Genomic DNA, 21,378 nt, shown 5'->3' on the forward strand with positions numbered 1-21,378 from the left:
CTTGCAGTTTTCTTTCATTACCTTAATGGTCCCCTGCCTTACTGTCTCCTAAACAGTCTGAAACAGGCATTAAGGAATGTGGGGGTATTAAAGTATATGTGAAGTGAGGCTCAGATCACACATTTCCATCTCTAAATTATGACTTGACAAAATTCCTCTTTTTCTCCATCTCTTTCTGAGGAGACATACAAATCAAAGAGATACAACTGAATTTTCTGTGTAGTGGTTTGATGCTTAGATGCAATAGTAGATGTGTAAGGGGAATATGGAAGGACATAGAGCTCTGAGGGAGTCCAGAGGAGAGTCACAAAGATAATCAGAAGGCTAGATAACCTTTCTTATGAAGACAGGCTGACAAAGTTGGGCTTGTTCTGCCCAGAGAAGAGAAGGCTCTGGGGAGACCTTACAGCAGCCTTCCAGTACCTGAAGGAGGCTTATGGAAAAGCTGACAAGGGACTTTTCACAAGAACATGTAGTGATAAGACAGGAGATGGTGTCTTTAAATTGGAAGAAGGGAGTTTTAGTATAGATATTAGGAAGAAATTCTGTAGTGTGAGGGTGGTGAGACACTGGAAGAGGTTGCCCAGGGAAGCTGTATATGCCTCATCCCTGGAAGTCTTGAAGACCAGGTTGAACAAGGGGCTTTGAGCAACCTGGTCTAGAGGAAGGAGTCCCTGCCCATACCAGGGGGGTTGGAACTAGATGGTGTATAAGGTCCCTTCCAACCCAAACCGTTCTATGATTCTATAATGATATATTTTACTGTGGTCCTTAATTTTAGTAGTCTACAGATTTTCCATTTTGATTCATGTAAAAGATCACTAAGGAAAGACAAGGAATAGGAGTCTTTAATGCTGTAATTCACTTGCATGCATGTTCTTTTCCTGGGCTGGACTTCTCTTTGACTCTGTAAACCCTCAAGACTGTGCCTTAAAGATGTGTAGCCTGCAGTTTTCCTTTCAGTGAAGAATATATTGTGCTGAGTTTTTTCCCATTATTTAAGAAGCCAAAGGAGCTAGTAATGTAATTGCTGAGGCAGAATAGTACAGGAAGTGTCACACAAATGGAATAACTCGCTTAAATGCTCTGCGCTTTTGCATATTGATTTTTTTTAAATAATAATTTTATGTGAAACTATGAAACAGTTCTTTGTAAATGGAACAACACTGAAGTAGAGTTATCCCTAAGTCCTTTATTCTTTTTGCATTTTCCCATGATGTTGGTTGTTGTTTGTAGTAAATAGTAGTTCAGAATCTTTTGGATGGCATATGAAATCTTGTGCCCTTTTTTTGAGACAGGCTCAGAAAAGTACTGGTTTAGCTTTCCTTTGAAAACAATTTGCAAAAAGGTCAGTTAGAACAGAAGTTCCATTTGCTGGAACTCTTTTTTTTTTTTTAATTGCATGAGGCTTCCAAGAACAGTTTGTGGACAAACAGAAAACTGGTGTGAGAATAGTAATGAGTTGCTGGAATGTGATAGGTACCTTACCTTCTCCAGTATTTGAAATATGCGTTTTGATGTGTTTTGCATAAACTTCTGTGAAGAGTACCAATAAGGTTTAGGTTGGACATTAGGAAGAAATTCTTCACCCAGAGGGTGGTGGAGCACTGGAACAGGTTCCCCAGGTAAGCAGCCACTGAGCCTGACAATATTATAGAAGCATTTGGACAACATGCCCAGGGACATGGTGTGAACTTTGGGGTTGTCCTGTTCTGGGGCAGGAGTTGGACTTGGTGATCCACCATACTTGGAGACATCTAAAAAGACAGATGTGGTGCCAAGGGACAGAGTTAGGGTAGTGGTTGGACTGGATGATCTTGAAGGTCTTTTCCATCCAGAGTGATACTCTGGTGTTCCTAAAACATCAAATGTAAAAAGTACATGTGTTTTATACCCATTGATTGTTTGTAAGTCAGAGAAGATATTCCTTTCAGTCAGCAACTTCCACAGTCACAATTTTCTATTATTTCAATTCTTGTGTTTATATCTACTCAGCATGTGTAGCGTTATATAATAATGCTTATTTTCTGAACTTTGATTATTTTTCCCCTCTTGTAAACAAAAGAGGTTCTGTGTTTTTCCCATCTAATGGTAGTAATGTGAAATCAGTTTTAATGCCTGATTTTGAAGAGAGTATATGCAAACTGGATTCTTAGAGAATTTTGAATATTTGCGTTTTTAGGAGATATTAGCAAATTTTTGCATTGAGAGTAGTAGGTACTTAAATAAACCTGAAGACTTGCAGACTGAAAAAATGAAGAATGCAGTGGACACAACTTTTCTGTTTCATGAGTTTTCAACTGTGATGGGTTTAGAAATTCTTGAAAATATTTTTCAGGTCCCCTTCTTTGGGCATTTCCTCTCGGTTTTCAGAAATCTTGCAGTTTGCTGCTGTGGGTATAATTGCTTTTTGATTCCCTCAAAAATGATGTACTTGCTATCAGCCATTCCTATTACGTTTTCATCTAATTCACTTTGCACCTAACTTTTCATCCTTAATCATAGTTCATCTAGATGTGTCTTTTAGGGTCTGCTGCTTTTCTGCCAAAAATGAAGTTAGACTTCCTTAGAAATTCTTTAGTGTTTGGTAGTTCTTAATTTTATTTATTATAATCCTGTCTTCAGTTTGAGTAATTTATTCCTGTGCTGAGAAGGCTTTTTTAAATTTTATTTTATTTTCCTTGCTCTGTGGGTTTTTTTGTGTTGACTTTTTATCCTGTATTGCTTCGTATTTACCTTCCAAAACTAGAAATTAGTGTTGCTGAGATCCAAAAAGCCATGTCAAGTTTTTGTCAAAATGTAAATCCTTACCAGTTTTCCAACCTCACTTGAATCTACCCATTATCACAGGCTAGTTATAGGATGATTTTACAGTCTTTTTGCGCTGTTAATTCAGCTAGGATAGTGTCAGTCTCAACCAAAACTCTTATTTGGAAATTGCATTTTCTTCCTTGGATTTGTCGATTTCCGCTTGGAAATAAGTCTTTTCTGTGATTTTTGCTTTCTGTGTTTTGCTTATGTAACAGCTTCCCATAAAATCTTGTTATGAATCTATATCATAAACTCTTGTCAATAATGAACAACTAGTTAATATAGCATGATTTTGCTCCTCCATTATTTTTCTGTCAGCTATTGTTGAAAACAATTTTTTTCCACCCGCTTGCTCTGTTTTGTTAATTATCATTTTGCTGTTTATATTGCTTAGAATTTAGGATTTAATTTCTTTTCCTATTTCCTGATAGATGGGGCAATTCTGTGAGATCTCATTCATATTGTGAAATGAATTAGATCACAAAAACAAAAGGGCTAATGAATACTTTTTTTTCTTCTTCTTCTTAATATTTTTAATCAAGTTCCTTATCTCTGTATCCTTAGGCTCTCAACATTTGTGGGGTTTTTTGTAGTCTCTGTTACTCTGTATGCGTTCTGTGTTTTCATTATCAGATTACTTTCTATAGCTTCATACTTTCTTTATAAACAATAAAACATCTGCAGCCAAGTATTTTAATCTTAATTTCAGGCTCAAACTGTACAGTTTTCATACTATCTGTATACTGGTTAGTGGAACCCTAAGGAGGAGTATATCTATAATTATTACTGCTATTACAATTTTTCTTTATATTTTCATTGGTTTAACTTTCCTGGTTTAATAATGTTCTGCTGATTCCTGAGCTTTCCCTCAGAAAAGTTTGGTTGCTTTGTTAGCCACTTGGACCTCAAACTGGCAAAAAGATACAATTCAACCATGCAGTAATAAGTTATAATTTGAGGAAGTGGAAATATGTAACAGATGTTGGAATTCTTCAGGCAGATTTTCCACTTTGTGGAGCCAAACATTCAGATGCCACAGATAGTGAGAACAGTGTAGGAAACCAGTTACCAGATATTGTCATTTGACTTGGGCACAGTTTAGCACTGGTGAAGAAAAGGTGCAATATAAAAGAATATGCTGTTAAATACAGCCAGCCTTTCTACAGGAACGGAAAACTATTATTAGTGGTTTAATTGGCTTAATTTTCCTTTTTCCTCAGGATAACATTTTGAATAGGATGTAGAGATGGACATATTTTGATAACATTACAAAGTCATGATGCTATAACTGTGTTTTTGTTATGTCATCTGCCTCTCACATAATGTTTCCCAAGACCTGTGTTTTTTTGTACTGTTAGGTTCCTTCATGAGAGATAGTAATACAAGTACAACTTTGCAGGGTAGGAATTTAAATTTCTCATTGAAATAGGTGAACAAATTTGAATTGGTAATTCCTTAAAAAGCTCAATCCAGTGGTTTATTATTCCTGTTGATGAATGGAGTACTGGAACATTTGCTAAATATTTCTGAAGATATTTTTTCCCAAATATTGATGGACAGGGATTGTTCTATGTCTATGTGTAATGAATGCAGAAAAAAAAAGTTCTATTGGAGATGAGAGATAATGTCTTATTATACCTGTGTTTTTTCTGTTATGCTACTAATTACAATGCTGTTGTAGATTAAAAAAATCAGTAGATTTTGGATACAAGAAAAATTTGTCATTCACTGAAGGTGAATTAGACATATGTGTGTCTTAATATACTGTTTTTTCAGAATCAGACTATAAAACAAAGGTTCCAAGTGTGATTGCATTAGTATATGAGAATTCTTTCCTTAGGTAAAAGATCTGTGAAAGTGAGAAATACCATTATTCTGTTGCAGCAAATACCATAAGCAACGCATGCTTCCTTTTCCTTCCCCTTTTCCTTTTCCTTCCCCTTTTCCTTTTCCTTCCCCTTTTCCTTTTCCTTCCCCTTTTCCTTTTCCTTCCCCTTTTCCTTTTCCTTCCCCTTTTCCTTTTCCTTCCCCTTTTCCTTTTCCTTCCCCTTTTCCTTTTCCTTTTCCTTCCCCTTTTCCTTTTCCTTTTCCTTCCCCTTTTCCTTCCCCTTCCCCTTTTCCTTCCCCTTCCCCTTTTCCTTCCCCTTCCCCTTTTCCTTCCCCTTCCCCTTTTCCTTCCCCTTTTCCTTTTCCTTCCCCTTTTCCTTTTCCTTCCCCTTTTCCTTTTCCTTCCCCTTTTCCTTTTCCTTCCCCTTTTCCTTTTCCTTCCCCTTTTCCTTTTCCTTCCCCTTTTCCTTTTCCTTCCCCTTTTCCTTTTCCTTCCCCTTTTCCTTTTCCTTCCCCTTTTCCTTTTCCTTCCCCTTTTCCTTTTCCTTCCCCTTTTCCTTTTCCTTCCCCTTTTCCTTTTCCTTCCCCTTTTCCTTTTCCTTCCCCTTTTCCTTTTCCTTCCCCTTTTCCTTTTCCTTCCCCTTTTCCTTTTCCTTCCCCTTTTCCTTTTCCTTCCCCTTTTCCTTTTCCTTCCCCTTTTCCTTTTCCTTCCCCTTTTCCTTTTCCTTCCCCTTTTCCTTTTCCTTCCCCTTTTCCTTTTCCTTCCCCTTTTCCTTTTCCTTCCCCTTTTCCTTTTCCTTCCCCTTTTCCTTTTCCTTCCCCTTTTCCTTTTCCTTCCCCTTTTCCTTTTCCTTCCCCTTTTCCTTTTCCTTCCCCTTCCCCTTTTCCTTTCCCTTCCCCTTTTCCTTCCCCTTCCCCTTTTCCTTCCCCTTCCCCTTTTCCTTCCCCTTCCCCTTTTCCTTCCCCTTCCCCTTTTCCTTCCCCTTCCCCTTCTGTCCCCTTCCCTTTTTCCGTAGTATCAGAGTATTCATATTAACTTTGCTTGTTCTGTGATGTTTGATCTTTTGTTTATGCATTATTATCTGACTGGTTTTACATAAGCTATGAAGAGCAGCTAACAAAATGAATTTATCCTTACTGAATTTGATGATCTGTGCATGATGGTTGACTCAATGTTGTGAAGGAGCTAGTCTGCAGAAACGTAAGTTGGATGCTTATATAGTTACAGCAAAAGAATTGCATCCTCATTTGTGGATGAAATCCTGTACTTCCTTTTAAATGAAACAGTACAGAGCCTAGGAAGAAACTATATATTTTAGAAATACCTTTAATGTAGTGTTTTAGCTGTCAAATAGCACATACCCTGCATTATTGCGTTCACTCCATGAATTATAACAATATATACTATGCATTCCTTCAAAAGATGCTTACCTGAAAGAAAAATATCATGATTCCTCAGAAATAAATTGAATATATAAAAATAACAAAAAAGACTGACTAGTTGCTATTGTGATTAAATCTGTTTACAATGTCTTCTGTGACTCACATTCCAGGAAAAAAAGAAAGATTTTTTTATTATTTCTTTTTTACAGGAATCAAGAAAAACCACAGGACCTCTGTATTTATATTTGAATCTAGATCAAACAGTTTTCATTTGGAACTATTGCCTAGAGAACTTCTTGCAGGGAGAAAAACATTATAACCTATTTTTGAATGCCTTTTGTTTTAATTTGATTTTCAGAAGACTCTTCTTGACCCCCTCTTACTGCTTTCCAGAGAGTAGGGTAGAAATTTTAGTATTTCTCTCTTCAGAATACCATTATTCTAAAAAGTGTGAGTTTTTTCTTTTCATGGAAAACAATTTCTTGTGTCTCGTTGAGCCATCACATCCCACTACAATTTGCACTTCAGAATTTTTCCATAGCAGAATTTTCCACTCTTAACTCTATACTCCTTGTCTAAAAGGAAGCAAATTATAGCTTTGTCAGAAAGAGGGCTAGGTAAGAGTGCTGAGTTATGGAAATTAGTTTAGGCAGAGTGTTGTATTAAAGAGCTATACTTTTTGTTGAACCTAAGCTAAAGGTTTGTACATCTGGCTGACTATCTGCATAGTGTTCTACTGTGTGCTGTGCCTTAGAGATAATATGCACAATGTACATATTATCTATATATGCTGAAAACTCTCTAGTTGCTGGAAATTCTCTTGTTGCACAAAAGTGGAATTTTCAATGAGATTTAACGTGTCCTCACTGTGATTCATCCATCATATTTCCAGTTTAGGATGTTTCTTTTCCTTAAAAATAATAAAATGTTATCATAAGTTTTCATCCATTTCCATTTTTCCATTTTATTCCAGAGAGTCAAAAAAGCATGTTTGTTTAATAACAGCTTGATAATTGTATTCAATGCCTGTCTTTTCTGTTTCCTGGATTATTGATTAATAAAAGAAAAACTCACTTCACCTTCCATTTAGAAACTTCATAGCTGCTGTCTTATAGTCTACACAGGTTAGATCTTTTTTTCCAAACATAAGGTTGGAATAAGTAGGTCTCCATCCTAACTTTCCCAGGAGAAATGGAATAGACTTGATTATGTTTCATAGGACTGTTAGTTCTGATTAACTCATTAGCCTACTTACAGAAGGCTGATGGCTCTTTCTTGAAGACTTTTATTAGATTTCATTGTTGAAGCATGGGCAATATTCTCTTGACAGATACAATCACCAGGAGGCCTCCAACTTTGACATTCAGACAAGCCTGAGAGAAAGTGGCCTCTACAATGCTTAGGAATCAAAACGCAGTGGGTAGGGAGCTCAGAGTGGTGCCTTAAGTCTCAACACTCTCTTCTTTTATACAGTTAATACTGTTTGACATAAAGAGGAGCATGTTCATCATTCTTACCTGTGGAAAATGGAAATGCTGAATGAGATGCATTCAACTTGTGTACTTTCTATAGCTTTTATTCCTGTTGAGAAGGAGAGGAGATGACAAAGGAAGTTTGCTTAGCTGTAAGTATTTATTACCTCCTTGTCCCCCACGTGCCTTAGCATGTCTTCTAGGAGGATCTGTTCCATGATCTTCCCAGCCACAGCGGTGAGGCTGACAGGTCAGTAGTTCCCAGGGTCCTACTCTCTACCCTTTTAAAAAATGGGCCTAAGGTTTCCTTTCTCCCAATCACCAGGGACTTCGCCTGACTGCCATAACTTTTCAAATATCCATTGGGCAGTGGCTTGGCAACTACACCCGCTAGTTCCTTCAGGACTCTGGGATGCATCTCATCAGGTCCCATGGGCTTGTATATCTTCAGGTTCCTCAGATGGTCACTCACCTTGTCTGGGAGGGACTTTGTCTCTCTGGTCTCCAGAGAGAGGTACAATATCTTGCAGTGCAGAGACATTAAAACTCACAGCTTGGAATTTTTTTCATACGTTCATTAATAATTTCTTTTGCATTACTGCTTTGTTTCCTAAGTCTCTCAGAATGCTGTCATGACACAGAAATAGTTAAAATATCCTTGCTATCTGTCAGAAGAGGGAACTCACAAAAACCTTTACTATCCATAACTTCCCATGTTTTCTGCACAGTGTGATGACAAGGCGGTGGATTCTTCTCCATAAGATGAATTAGTGATAGCAGTGAGCTTGCTTTGCAACATTTCAATAAGCACAGCTTTCAAGGAGATTCCATGGCTCTGTATGAGGGCTAATATCTCAGTGTGGCACTTATGAAAAATAAATATTCTTGGGAAATGATTACTTTGATTGTTAATTATATGCATAATGGCAGCTTTAATCCCTTTTATTGTATCTATACGAACTGTGCAAAAAGGGCTTTCTGGAACAGGCTGCCCAGAGATGCTGTGGAGTCTCCCTCACTGGAGACATTCAAACCCACCTGGATACATTCCTGTGTGATGTGCTCTGGGTGACCCTGCTCTGGCAGGGGGGTTGGACTGGGTGATCTTTCCAGGTCCCTTCCAACCCCTAGGATTCTGTGATTCTGTGACTCAAGACCTGTTTCAGGGAGAAAGCAGTCCATGTAATATTTTAGTCAGCTTTGTCCATTTCCAGTTACTTACTTCTTTTCATATAATTTATGTAATTTAATAGCTTAAGGTACATTTCTCTCTGAAAAAGAAAACTATTTGGCCAAATATAAGTTCTGAAGCCAAATAAACAGTTCTCTAGGACTAATACAAGAGAATTTGCTTTCCTGGGTTGTATGGACAGCTGTTGGAACATTTACGATGAAGTATAAACTCATGGAAGTTCAGATATGAAGGTAACCATTTATGGAAGGATTAATCCACATGAATAAACATTTACATTATAATAAGAAAGGACATGCCACGGTATCCACAAGAGGCTTCCAACCCTGAAATTACAAACTGAGGATGCTATGTAATGTAAAAGAAGTTGCATCAATATATGCTAGAAGTCATTAGCTTTTATTTTAAAGTATTCTAAATCTGCTAACAAATAGTTACCTCTAGTGTCTTGAAAAATAGGAACTACTGTGTTTTCATACACAGATAAGGTGCTGGTTTGGCAGGATTTTTGGTACTGGGGGAAGGGCCCCATGAGTGGCTCCAGGAAGAAGCTGAGTAGCTCCCCCTGCTCCAAAACCAGCCAAGGAGCCATTAGAGGGACGATAGATGCGCCTCTGCCATTAACATAGGAAAGAACTGAGATAAGAGCTGAGCAGACCAAGTACTTAGTAAAAGGAAGAGTGGTGCTGGAGCAATGGAATGCAGTGGTGGGGTGAAGATCCTGTAGTTGGTGAGGAAGAAGGGGCAGAAGGTGCCCAAGCAGCAGTTTCCCTGCAGCCCAGGGCGAGATGGCAGCTGTGCCCCTGCACTCATGGAGGAACGTGGTGGAACATTCCCTGAAGGTGCCAGGAGGGGGGAACTTGGCCAGTGGACTTGGATGTTGTGGCCAGAGGATTTGCTGCCAGTGGGCTCTGATTGCTCAGCTGTGGAAGCCCCCGGGCCAGGGGAGGTGGCTGTTCCCGAAGCCCCCGTGACTCTGTGGGAAGCCCAGGCTGGAGCAGCTCCGGACCTGGTGGGAAGGACTCAGGAAGGAGAGGTTGGTGGAGGCCTCTGTGCCATGGGAGGGACCCCGTGGGGAAGCAGGGCAGGACTGTCAGGAATCCTTCTTGCTGAGGAGGCAGGAGCAGCAGGAACCCCCAGCCTGTGAAGTGACTCTAAACCCCATCCCCTGTCCCTGTGCCGCTGGGGGGAAGGAGGGAGAGAAACCGGGAACCAAGGGATTGGGGCCTGGGAAGAAGGGAGGGGTGGGGTAACATCTGCAAGCCCTGCTCTGGGTGTGTCTGTGTCCTGGGGGTGTGATTGGTGTGAAATTACAGTGTTATTGTTCCCCAAGTTGAGTCTGTTTTGCCCAGGACCTTGATCAGTGAAGATCCCTCCTTGTCCTTTGTCTCAACCCAGGAGCTTTGGCCTAGTTGGCCTTTGTCCTCCTCATCCCAGAGTGTGTGTGTGTGGGGAGTTAAGTGAGCAGCCACATGGCTGTTTCTTTGTTGTCATGTTAGGCCCAGCCCATGACAGACACAGTCCTTGATACAGTTCTTACTGAATCTCTCTGAATTTCATAAAGTTCCAAACGTAATACCATACCAAGGAAACAGGAATTCCTAAGCTCAATTAAGTGATCACAGCAGCCTTCATTTTAATAACTGCTTACTTGTTAGGCACCATGTTTTTAGTCAAATTGGCAAGCAAAAGTGGTGTATGTCCCTTTCTGTTTTCAGAAGAAGCAAAATGATTTAGTTTTTACTGCTGTCTGTATTTCCATCTGTTCGGTATGCTATTTCTCCAGGGAACTGATGCATCCAGGTGTTGTTAAACTTCATTATTACTCTAATAACCAGCCAATTCCAATAACATTTTCTTGTTTTGTACAAAGAGTGGATCTCTGGATTTAGCTGTGCACTCTTCTTTGTAGTGATGGAAGTACATTTTAACTTCAGAACTGTATTAAAGATCAGAAATTTTTGGGTTTCCATACAATAAAAAAATTTTGGTGCCAATATCTGCGTTTTTCAGGATTATATGTCTACCAAAGGGCTACAAGTGCACATTGCCAGCTCATGTTGAGCTTCTCATCAGTCATCACCAGCAAGTCCTTATCCTCAGGGCTGTTGTCATGCCATTCTCTGTCCAACTTGTATTAATGCTGGGTATTGCTGTGACCCAGGTGCAGGATCTTGCATTTGGCCTTATTGACTTTATTGATGTTGGTATTGGCCCACCTCTCAAGCTTGTCAAGGTCTCTCTGGATGGCATCCCTTCCCTCTAGTTTGTCAACCGCCATACACAGCTTGATGTCATGGGCAAAATTGCTCAGGGTGCACTCAATCCCACTGTCTTTGTCACTGACAAAAAACGTTTAACAGCACCAGTCCCAGCACCAACCCTTGGGGAACACCACTCGTCACTGGTCTCCATTTGCACATTGAGCTGTTGACCACAACTCTGAGTGAGACTATCCAGCCAACTCCTTCTCCACCGAGGGGCCCATCCATCAAATCCATCTCCGTCCAGTTTAGAGACTGAGATGTCATGTGGGACGGTGTCAAACGCTTTGCACAAGTCCAGGTAGGTTACATCACTTGCTCTCCCCTTGTCCACTGACACTGTGACTCCATCAAACTGTCAGGCAGGAATTGCCCTTAGTGAAGCCCTGTTGGTTGCCACCAACCACCTCCTCATTTTCCACATGCCTTAGCACAACCTGCAGGAGGATCTCATCCATCATCTTGCCAGACACAGAAGAGGTGCGACCCCAGGTCTTCCTTTTTTCCCTTGTTGAAAATGGGGGTTATTTTTCCCCTTTTCTAGACAGCAGGAACTTCACCAGACTGCCATTGCTTTTCAAGTATCATGGAAAGGGGCTTTGCAACTTCATCTGCCAGTTCCCTCAGGAGTCACGGAGGGACCCTGCCCTTCTCCTGCAGTGGGTGGATCATCTTTCCCCCAGTCCCTGCCTTTGCCTTCTGCAACTTGGATAGGGTGGCAAAAACCCTTCCTGGTGAGGACTGAGGCAGAAAAGTAATTGAGTACCGCAGCCTTCTCCATATCCCATGTGACCAGGTGTTCTGGTTCCTTCCAAAGAGGACCCACATTTTCCCTGCTCTTCCTTTTACCGCTGATGTACCTGTAGAAGCTGTTCTTGTTACCCTGGGTGTCCCTGACCAGTTGTAACTCTTTCTGGGCTTCAGCTTTGCTTACCTGATCCCTGGCGACTTGGACAATTTCTCTCTTCCTCCCAGGCTACTTATCCTTGCTTACACCCTTTGTCGACTGTATTTTTACATCTAAGTGTATCCAGGAGCTTCTTGTTCATCCATGCCGGCCTCCTGGCATTCTTGTTTGCCTTCCTTTTTGTTGGGATGCATTTATCCTGGACTTGGAGGAAAAGATCCTTTAATATTGACCAGCTTTTTTGGGCCCCTCTTCCCTCCAGGACTCTATCCAATAGTACCCTACCAAGCAGTCTTGTTTTGCATACACAGTCTTCATATCTAATGGAGAAATCTGATGATCTGAGTCAAACTGGAATTGAAAAGCTGAGAGTCTTACAGTAGAAATTCTAATCTTGCTGAAGAAGTTGACTGCCATTCTGTTGTAGGTGTTTTAAAGGTAGAGAGGCTTTTCTCTAACAAGCTATGCTTGGAAAGTCCCTCGCTGGTTCTTGACTGAAGCAAACAGTTTTTCAGTCTTTTAATTGACAGTAGTAAACTTTGATTCAGTACATGTCTGTTAAAATATTCTCAGTTGTCTTTTGTTGTGTCATTCAAATTAAAGTGAAATAACAGATTTGTATTCTATGTAGTCAGTCAAATGAAGAGTCACAGAGAAAATTTAACTAACAAAATCCATTTATTGTTTCATCTTTGAGTTACTGGGAAAAAATAATTTCTACAAGTGCCCTGATAGTTAAAAGCAATGTCTGAAAATACTCAGTCCACAAGAGAAGTTAGTTACACATCATTAAGTATAACCATGATGTGAATTTCACCACTCCTTCCACAGGTGTTTTCCATTAGAATATGTCTGCTCCATTTAGACCTATTTTAAGTAAATTCACAAGGAAATGCCTCTTTAAATGTTTATCCTGGAAGGGCAGATAGGTGTTTTATTTTATAAAGCCGTCTAGAAGCTTTCTATTCTATTCTTCAAATGAAAAAATATTTTTCAGAACATAGTATTGCCGTTTGGTAATGTATTTCTAGCTGGTGTTAGAGACACTTATAATTAAAACGTAATAAAATTCATGAAACAGAAATTACTGTTTCTTAGAAATGCTGGTGAAAGAGGCATTTGCCTGCAAAAGTGCTTGTGTAAAAATTTTATGTTCGTTATATACACTTCTATTAATATAAAACTCTTCTGTTACACTTTTCTTTGGATGATCTTGTAAAGTCTTATTATGAATCAATACTATACTTTAAGGTTATAATATATAATTTCTTAAATAACATGTAAGAAGGTGTAATGATTTGCTAGCAATTATCTTGTAACAAATACCTGCCCGATAATTTCCAGTAATAAATCTTAGGTTTGGAAATCAACTTCGCTCTTACAGACAAACCCCACATATTTCAAATGCTTTACTTGGTTTAGTGAAAAGTAGATAAATGGGTTGTATTAAAGAACAGTGACAGATTCTACAAATACATATAGACTACCTGGTCACTTTATTTCAGTGTTCATTTTCTCCCTGAAAAAATATTTTGGCTTACAAGAAAATGAGAAGAAAGCAGCATTCCCTTTTGCTGTCATTTCCTGGCTTTCAAAGTTCATGGCATCACAAATGGTTGAAAAAAATAAATTTGCCTTCTGCTGTCTATACATGTAAGTAAAACATAGTACAAGCAGAATTTAAATTCTGCAGCTGTTTAAATGAAGTTTTTAAAGGGTAGTGTTACTTAGCCCATCTTTAGAAATGTTTTAAGTGTTGCTCTTATATATTGACTTTTTCCAACTTCTTTCCTAATGCTGTTCAGACTGAGAAAAAAAATATTAGATAATCAGGAAATGAAACATTTCTTATTATGGAATTTTTTTCATGTCATGAAATCAATTAAAGAAGTGCTGGGTATGTCATTAATGGAATCTACCTTTTAAGTCATTTTGTAAGCAACTGACAAACATAAGTAGCTTGGATGAGTTCTTTTTGTCTGTTTTACTAACAGACTGTGGTTCCATTAAGAGAAATGTTTTCTCCCAATAGCATCAGCGACTTCTTGACATTTTGGAAGCAGAGAAAGAATTGTTGTCAGAGAAGATAGAAGAAGCTTTGATGCAGCAGTCACAAAAACAGAAGGTATTGCTTTTATTTACCAAAAAAAGAGGGCCTGATCTGCAACATGGAGATCATTGGGAATGATCCCATGACAGTCACTGACAGGAAGAGGAGGCTGTCTCAAGGCCTTTGTTTGAAATTATTTTAAGCCACTCCTCTGCTGTGTATTGCAGTTTAATTTTTCGTAACATTTACAGGAAGTACTTGACAAATGTTTGGATGAGGAAAGACAAAGAAGTAAAGAAGCTGTGGCGGCTGCTGCAAAGGTATCTCTTTTTAAGTTATGGACATGATATGTGAATTTTATGTGTGTTACAAATGCCAAGTTCAGCAACTCCTTATTTTATAAGCAAATCTGTCAATCTCTTTGTTCTCATTTAGCTTAAAAGAAGCTAGTCTGTAAATAATGAACAGATATGTTCTATCCTATGCCTTACTCCAGAGAGTCTATGTCATTTCCATCTAAGGTAGCCTCAGAATTAGTTTGTCACAAGACGCCACAATATTGGAGTTCAGTTGTTGGTGTTACTTAAAGATCTGGTCTTTCAGTTAACAACATCAATGCATCTTGATTGGAAGAGCTAAGGTAGCAGAGTCATCTGATGATCTTAATAAGACGATTAGCACTGTGTCTTATTTACCTTTGGTTAAATATGGTAATTTGCAATGAGTAAAGAATTATTTAATAAATTGTATAAAAGTTTGGGCAATATAATGAGTTTTCAATTATTTTAAGTTGATGTTTGACTGAAAGTGAGTATGCACTTATAAAAATATTATTTCTTCAGTCTATTTCAGTATTTAGTGCACTGGGGTTAGGACATTCATTTTGTGAATGCTATGCTATGTTTCATTTCTAATGCTGATGTAAAGCCCAGTAGAAAATTTCAGTTGCATGTTATGTTCTGGGAAAACGAGTGATATATGTTACCTAACACAGTTGGTTAGTCTTTATTATAATCAACTCTCTAAATAACATTAAGTAACACAAGAAACGTCTTGTTACATGGTTGATATCTAGGGGAAAATGTGTGTATAATACAATACCTTAATTTAATAGAGCACAATTTTATTATATTCTATAAATGTCTAAATAAATAAAAAAATCAAGTCCCACTGAATTGTAAGGAAAAAAATATTTATAAGTGGAGGTATCTGAGGAACCCAGTAATTTTTGCCATTGACCAGTTTCATAATCACTGACAAAGGGCATTGGAAAGATATACATGCTTATTAAAATGGAAGGGTGTATGGGTGCGTTTTGTGAGCCCATGTTTTTTTATTTTGAACTTCAGCCTGCCATTTTTTATTTGTAGATACTGTGGAATGATAAATTTGTGTCTTGCTGCTAAGTATATTTGTGTGGCTCACCATGTGTAGAGCTGTCCTTTCTACTGTCAAATTCAATGTGTGTCTTCTGAAGATTTCATGTAATGGTTGAATATGACCAGTGAAAAAACCCCAGTGAAACAGCACTTGTAGAATACATAGCCAAGGCACTCTGGGAGCGAAGACATGTATATTTTAAGTATGTTTTGGCTACTTTGCCACAAAAAAGACTCAGGCTGGTTTTAGATTTTAGATAATCGTAGATAAGAGCAGAAATAACTCATGTAAGGGAATCTCAAGCAGTCTAGGGAGGCCTATGAGGTACCTACTCTTACATGGTTTCTGCTGCATGTTTTTTGTGTGTTGCCATTAAGCAAACTAGTTTAGATATATTGTGTTCTCTATAGATGTGAATTTTAAGATCTTTGCTTGTAACGTTCTGTAACTACAAAGTTCTTGTCCAGTGATAATACCTGCTTGGTAGCACCTTAAGATAAATTCAAGCTCAAAGTTCAGAAGTGAAAATATTCATGTCCCATATCTTGTGAGGTCACATACTTCATTATAAGAGGTAATACATATTGAGTTAGGCACTTATGTTGCTATTTTTGTCATTTATTTGTGCTTAATTTTTTTCAAAGGCTGAAAAAGAAGTAGTGCAGGAGGCTGTTCTAAAAGCAGTAGAGGAGGAGAGAAGAAAGATGGAGGAGATTCATGCAGAAGAAAGAAAAATGTGGGAAGCAGAATGTGACAGACACAAAGAGGAGATTGCTGAGGCTGTTTCAGAAGCCATGCAAGAGCAAAGAAAGCGTAATCAAGTTAGTATATTTTACCCTTCCATGCACCTGCCTTGTGTATTTTATCTTGTCTTTTGAAGGTTCCTAATGTGGTAGATTTTCTTGTGACAGCTATCATTCATCACTGCAACCAATTCATATTTGCAATACATAGCAATCTTGTTAGTTTAGCTTTATCTAGACTGTGTATGGAGAGAAGCTGACACATTCAGAAGAAAATTCCTGTGACCTTTTCAGGTATGTGTATTGACATGAGATAAATCATGTCCTCTGAATGTCTGGTTTTGTCCAGTGACATCAAAAGGCACCCAAGATGACTAGCTCAGATACTGGCATTTATGTTGTAGACAGTTTCAATGACTTTTACTCTTCCATAGGTATAAAAAAGAAGAGATGTTGCATTTCTTTATTCTGCCAGACTTACATTTTCTCTTAGTAAGAAGATATTTTTCTAAGACATAGAATAGGTAGAAAATTAAGAGATGCTTATAAAAATTGGAAACCTAAACCAGTACTGAAATAGAAATGTTTCTAGAGTTATTATTTAGAGAGGTGTTTCTCTAAGGATAATTTTACCTCACTTTACACAAATTTTAGCGGGACATTCCCAACATTGCTTTTAACAACTGTAGGAATTACAAATTAACAATGTTATAGTAGCAGCTGAACTACTGTTCCAAATGTTGAATTCTGTAGTCTCTGATACTGGAAATATCTGGGGAGACAGCCTGTAAATTCACTCATTTCTTGGTGACATAATTGAATGTTATAGTCTGAAGAATTTTAAACAACGTAAGTTTAATTTGGATGTTGGAATTTGATATTACAACTTCTTTTTTTTTTAATGTCCTAAATAACAAGTCCTTTACAATTTGAAGTAAAATAGCATAGCACAGAAGTTTAAAAATCAGCATTTTAGAAACAGACCTCATTCCTCTTTCCTGTGTTAAACAGCATTAACCTCATACCTAATCAACTACACAAGAAGTTGTTTTTTAATACTAAACCATTCTTATACTCTGTCTTGCTTGCATTCTAGTGTAAATATAATTATTTTACTCTGTATGTATCTTGTTTAGTTCTTTTGAATGTAAAGTTATCAAGTGGCAAAATGTCAGTTTTCAAGACTGTAATTTTACTATACTGAGAAGCTTTCTGGCACTCCCACTCTTATTTACAACAGAAAGATAAGCAGCTGGCTTCAAAGCTAAATTCAAGTTGAGAGCAATTGCTGGGGCTTAGTTAGATACAAATCATTTAGGCTATCCAGAATAAGAATTGTTACCAGTGTTTTAGAGGATCTATTAATAGAAGAGAGAGCAATAAAGTAGTTGTTTGCTACAGTAAAGAAAAAGAGCAATTTTGTAGCCTGTGGAACATAGATCAATAGGAGGATGACTATGGTAATGAAGTTGGAAGAGAGTGCTGATGAGTCCTGAAGATTTTTAGTGAAGGGATCCTGCAGCTCCATGCAAGAAGTAAGTAAGAGTTCAATATTTATGGATTTGGGGATCATGTAAAATGTCCCCAGGGTGGGAGAGTGGCAGATTAAGTTCATATAGTGACTCAGGGTAGGTTTACCTTCCCAATGGAGTGTTGTGCTCAGCTTCTTCTTCTTGATACTGCCTTTGAAGCTGTCACAAAACAGGATAATAGCAGTAGTTTAATACTGATGGATGGATTTTTTTTTCAGACAAAATCTTAAATATACTGAGATGTCAGTGCTTTTATGAGGAAGGTATTAAGGCCTTTCAAAAGGACAGGTTTTTCAGCTCAAGCTGTGTGCTGGTTTGGTTTGGTTTGGTGGGATATTTAGTAGTGGAGGAATGGCCCCAGGGCTGGCTCCAGGAAGAAGCTGAGTAGCTGCCCCTGCTCCAAAACCAGCCAAGGAGCCATTAGAGGGACAAGAGATGCACCTCAGCAATCAACATACAAAAAAATTGAGATAAGAGCTGAGCAGAGCAAGCACTTAAAGAAAGAAGAGCTGAGCTGGAGAGGCAGAGCAGTGCTGGTGGTTGGTGAGGAAGAAGGGGCAGAAGGTGCCCAAGCAGAAGTTTCCCTGCAGCAGCCCCCGGGCCAGGGGAGGTGGCTGTTCCCGAAGCCCCCGTGACTCTGTGGGAAGCCCAGGCTGGAGCAGCTCCGGACCTGGTGGGAAGGACTCAGGAAGGAGAGGTTGGTGGAGGCCTCTGTGCCATGGGAGGGACCCCGTGGGGAAGCAGGGCAGGACTGTCAGGAATCCTTCTTGCTGAGGAGGCAGGAGCAGCAGGAACCCCCAGCCTGTGAAGTGACTCCAAACCCCATCCCCTGTCCCCCTGTGCCGCTGGGGGGAAGGAGGGAGAGAAACCGGGAACCAAGGGATTGGGGCCCGGGAAGAAGGGAGGGGTGGGGTAACATCTGCAAGCCCTGCTCTGGGTGTGTCTGTGTCCTGGGGGTGTGATTGGTGTGAAATTACATTATTATTTTTCCCCAAGTTGAGTCTGTTTTGCCCAGGACCTTGATCAGTGAAGATCCCTCCTCTCATTGGCCTGTGTCCTCCCCATCCCACGAGTGTTTCTTTGTTGTTGTGTTGGGCCCAAACCACAAGCAGCTCTTAGTTGATCAGTTGACAGTGTTTGAGTATATAGTGGTGTACTTACTGTGTCAGTGAGTAGCACTGAGGTATTGTAGGGCGTTGTGATTAGTTTTCCTGTAGATACCTTGCTCTTAATGTAGTTATGTGGCATTAGTTATTGCCATTTTTTAAAAATACTTAATAGCTCTCAGAGTTCAATAGTAACCAGAAAAAAATTCTCATTCAGTTATAATTTATGATGACTTGTCTTTTGAGTTAGCTTCATTTTTCAAATGCCTGATCTGTTTTCAGTTAAGGAAAATGCAGATTTTTCTTGAGATTTCCGAAATTACCTCCATGAATGGACAGCAGATTTGAAGTTACACTCTTTATTCTCTGGTTAATGAGTGCAGGTTCTCTGGGGAGGATGAACTTTCATGTAGAAATTTGTTTCTTGCAGTAATTTTCACTTATTACCTCTGCTAAGAACTTGCCTGCCTCCTTTAGGCCATTGCTGTTATAAACAGATGAGAACTACTGAAATTCTCTAATAACAAAATAAGTCCTGCAGAGCTAATGTGCCAAGTGATAGCTCATATATAGAGTTAGATGTGACTTTGGTTTGGTAATGAAAGCCACTTGGGACTACAAGCAGTTTGTGTGCAGACTAATTTTTCTGGCTAGAGCCTTCCACTCAGAGTTGTTTCTTATTTATATATATATATTTTTTACTATATGATTTCTCTTTCAAGTGCTATAACTACACTGTTGATTTTCTTGCAATTATTGTTTAGGCGACAATCCATCAAACCAGCTCTGTGATGACCAAAAATCAAACATACAGTCTTCACATTTTAGACAATTAATTATAAAATTGTGGCTCAGTAACACTTGCATCATTTAATTCTTTATACTGGGTTTATAATTCTTTATGTTTCCTGGTTCAAAAGTGTCAATTGATGCTATCATTGTGTTTAGTACCAAGTAATGAAACAATTGAGTGTAGCTGAATGTAAAGCGAACATGCAAAATAATCTTTTTGGAATCAGACCCATAAAAATGGCCTTGAAAGGCACTACTGTTATTTCAAGAAAGAGAACCTTCTTTCTGACTAATGTATGATTTTGGAACATAATACTAGGAAAGAGAAGCCTGATTTGATTTTAACAAAATCTTTCTTCTCTTAATTGGTGTTCGTCAATTCATCAGCAGAGGAAAGAATCTGTGTGAAAAAAAGAGTGTTTTTATGTTTACTTCTCTGTCATGTACTTTATTAGTCTTGTATCACACTAGTAATTGTCATAGAAACCTAGATTAAAAATTAATTTAATCTTCTGTAAATTAGTTTGAAGATATTTGATGAATTGGTACTAAAAGAAATGAAGCATGATACTAAACAGAAGGAATTTTCCTTCACTAATACTGTAAATCTGCAAAATTGAAAGAGAAAGGTCAGAAAGGGTCAGTGTAGTGTTCTGCAAATAGATGAGGCAGAATGGCTTCCACTCGTAAGTAACTCTAGGAATAACTGATGGAAAAATTTGAAGACATTCAACATTTTATAACTTTATTTAAGCAACAGATCCACTTTATAATCTGTGAAGTTTAAGTATATTTCTGGTCTATGTCAGAATAAAACAGAAGAAATTCAGACCCCAGATTTGACAAGGTCCAAATAGGACCTTAAGAGAATTTGTTGTAGAAGCTTGGCTACAGTGTCAGCAGACACTGTGAAACCTAACCAAGGACCTACAACCCTGGCCTTAAGAAAAAGAATTTCTGCCAAATGACTAAATTAAGAACAGAGACAACACACATAAATGTAAAATGCTGAAAAATAAAGCTAGATGAACCATTAGGGAAAAGGACACTGTCATATGCATGAGGCAAATGTTGGTAAACTAGATGGAGAAGATACACTTCAAAAATTGCAACACCACTGTATATCTGTAAAATATTTAAATGATGAGAAGAAGGGAAAATAAATTCTTGTGTTGTAGTGGTATTAATTTGCTGGCTTCTGCTTTACTTTCTAGACCAGAAAATATGTTTAAGGGTTTTGATTCTTTGTTTTAAAAGAGGAATTTACTATGGACTAATTTTCTTTATAAAATAAAGTTTTCTTTTTCACCAGTTTTTAATACATGCGTTAGAAGAGCCATGAAGAACTTGGGTTATATATGAGAAAGTAATTGGAAAAAACCTTAAAGTATGCTAGTTAAAATTTCTTTGGTCAGGCCATTTTAACATAAGAATAATAAAGCTTTGAAATCACAATTCTGCTGAATCAAGCCAAGACGTTTCCCTTCATCTTCTACATAATTTGTTTAAAGGAAGAAAACACTGATGTTTACTGTGCAAGGATGATACAGGTATTTTTTTTAGACTTCTTGTGGCTGTTGCAGAGTGTCCAGGAAGAGGAGCCATCGTGGATATAAATCCGGAAGCTTATGCAGATTGCTTGTACTTCCTAGATATTCAGGCTTGACAAAACTTTGTTCTAAAAAATTGTTCGTCCTCCATCAGGTAAATGTTGAGTTTGCAGATAAGGAGATGCTACTTTCACATTAAGTTTATTTTATTAATTTAACATTGCCAGGTAAAAATCTGGTGACTTGGGGACGTTTTAATAAATAACTCATGATTGATAACAAATATTTTGTTACGAAATACGAAACAGCAAAGTAAAGATAAACTTACAGTGAAAGCAGGAACTATGACATACTGAGTTCATGTTTCAG

The 21,378-nt window shown here is 38.3% G+C and overlaps 1 protein-coding gene across 1 annotated transcript in view; it reads left to right on the forward strand.

Moving 5' to 3' along the window:
* Nucleotides 1–21,378, forward strand: part of CCDC91 (coiled-coil domain containing 91) — a 105,932-nt gene that overhangs the window by 49,636 nt on the left and 34,918 nt on the right. Inside the window, 3 exon segments of the mRNA XM_009999047.1 lie at nucleotides 13,889–13,981; nucleotides 14,158–14,226; nucleotides 15,931–16,107. Of these exon segments, the coding sequence (XP_009997349.1) occupies nucleotides 13,889–13,981; nucleotides 14,158–14,226; nucleotides 15,931–16,107 (339 nt within the window).

This window comes from Chaetura pelagica, unplaced genomic scaffold, assembly GCF_000747805.2.
Source record: "Chaetura pelagica isolate M959 unplaced genomic scaffold, ChaPel_1.0 scaffold6, whole genome shotgun sequence".
Classification (NCBI taxonomy): Eukaryota; Metazoa; Chordata; class Aves; order Apodiformes; family Apodidae; genus Chaetura; species Chaetura pelagica.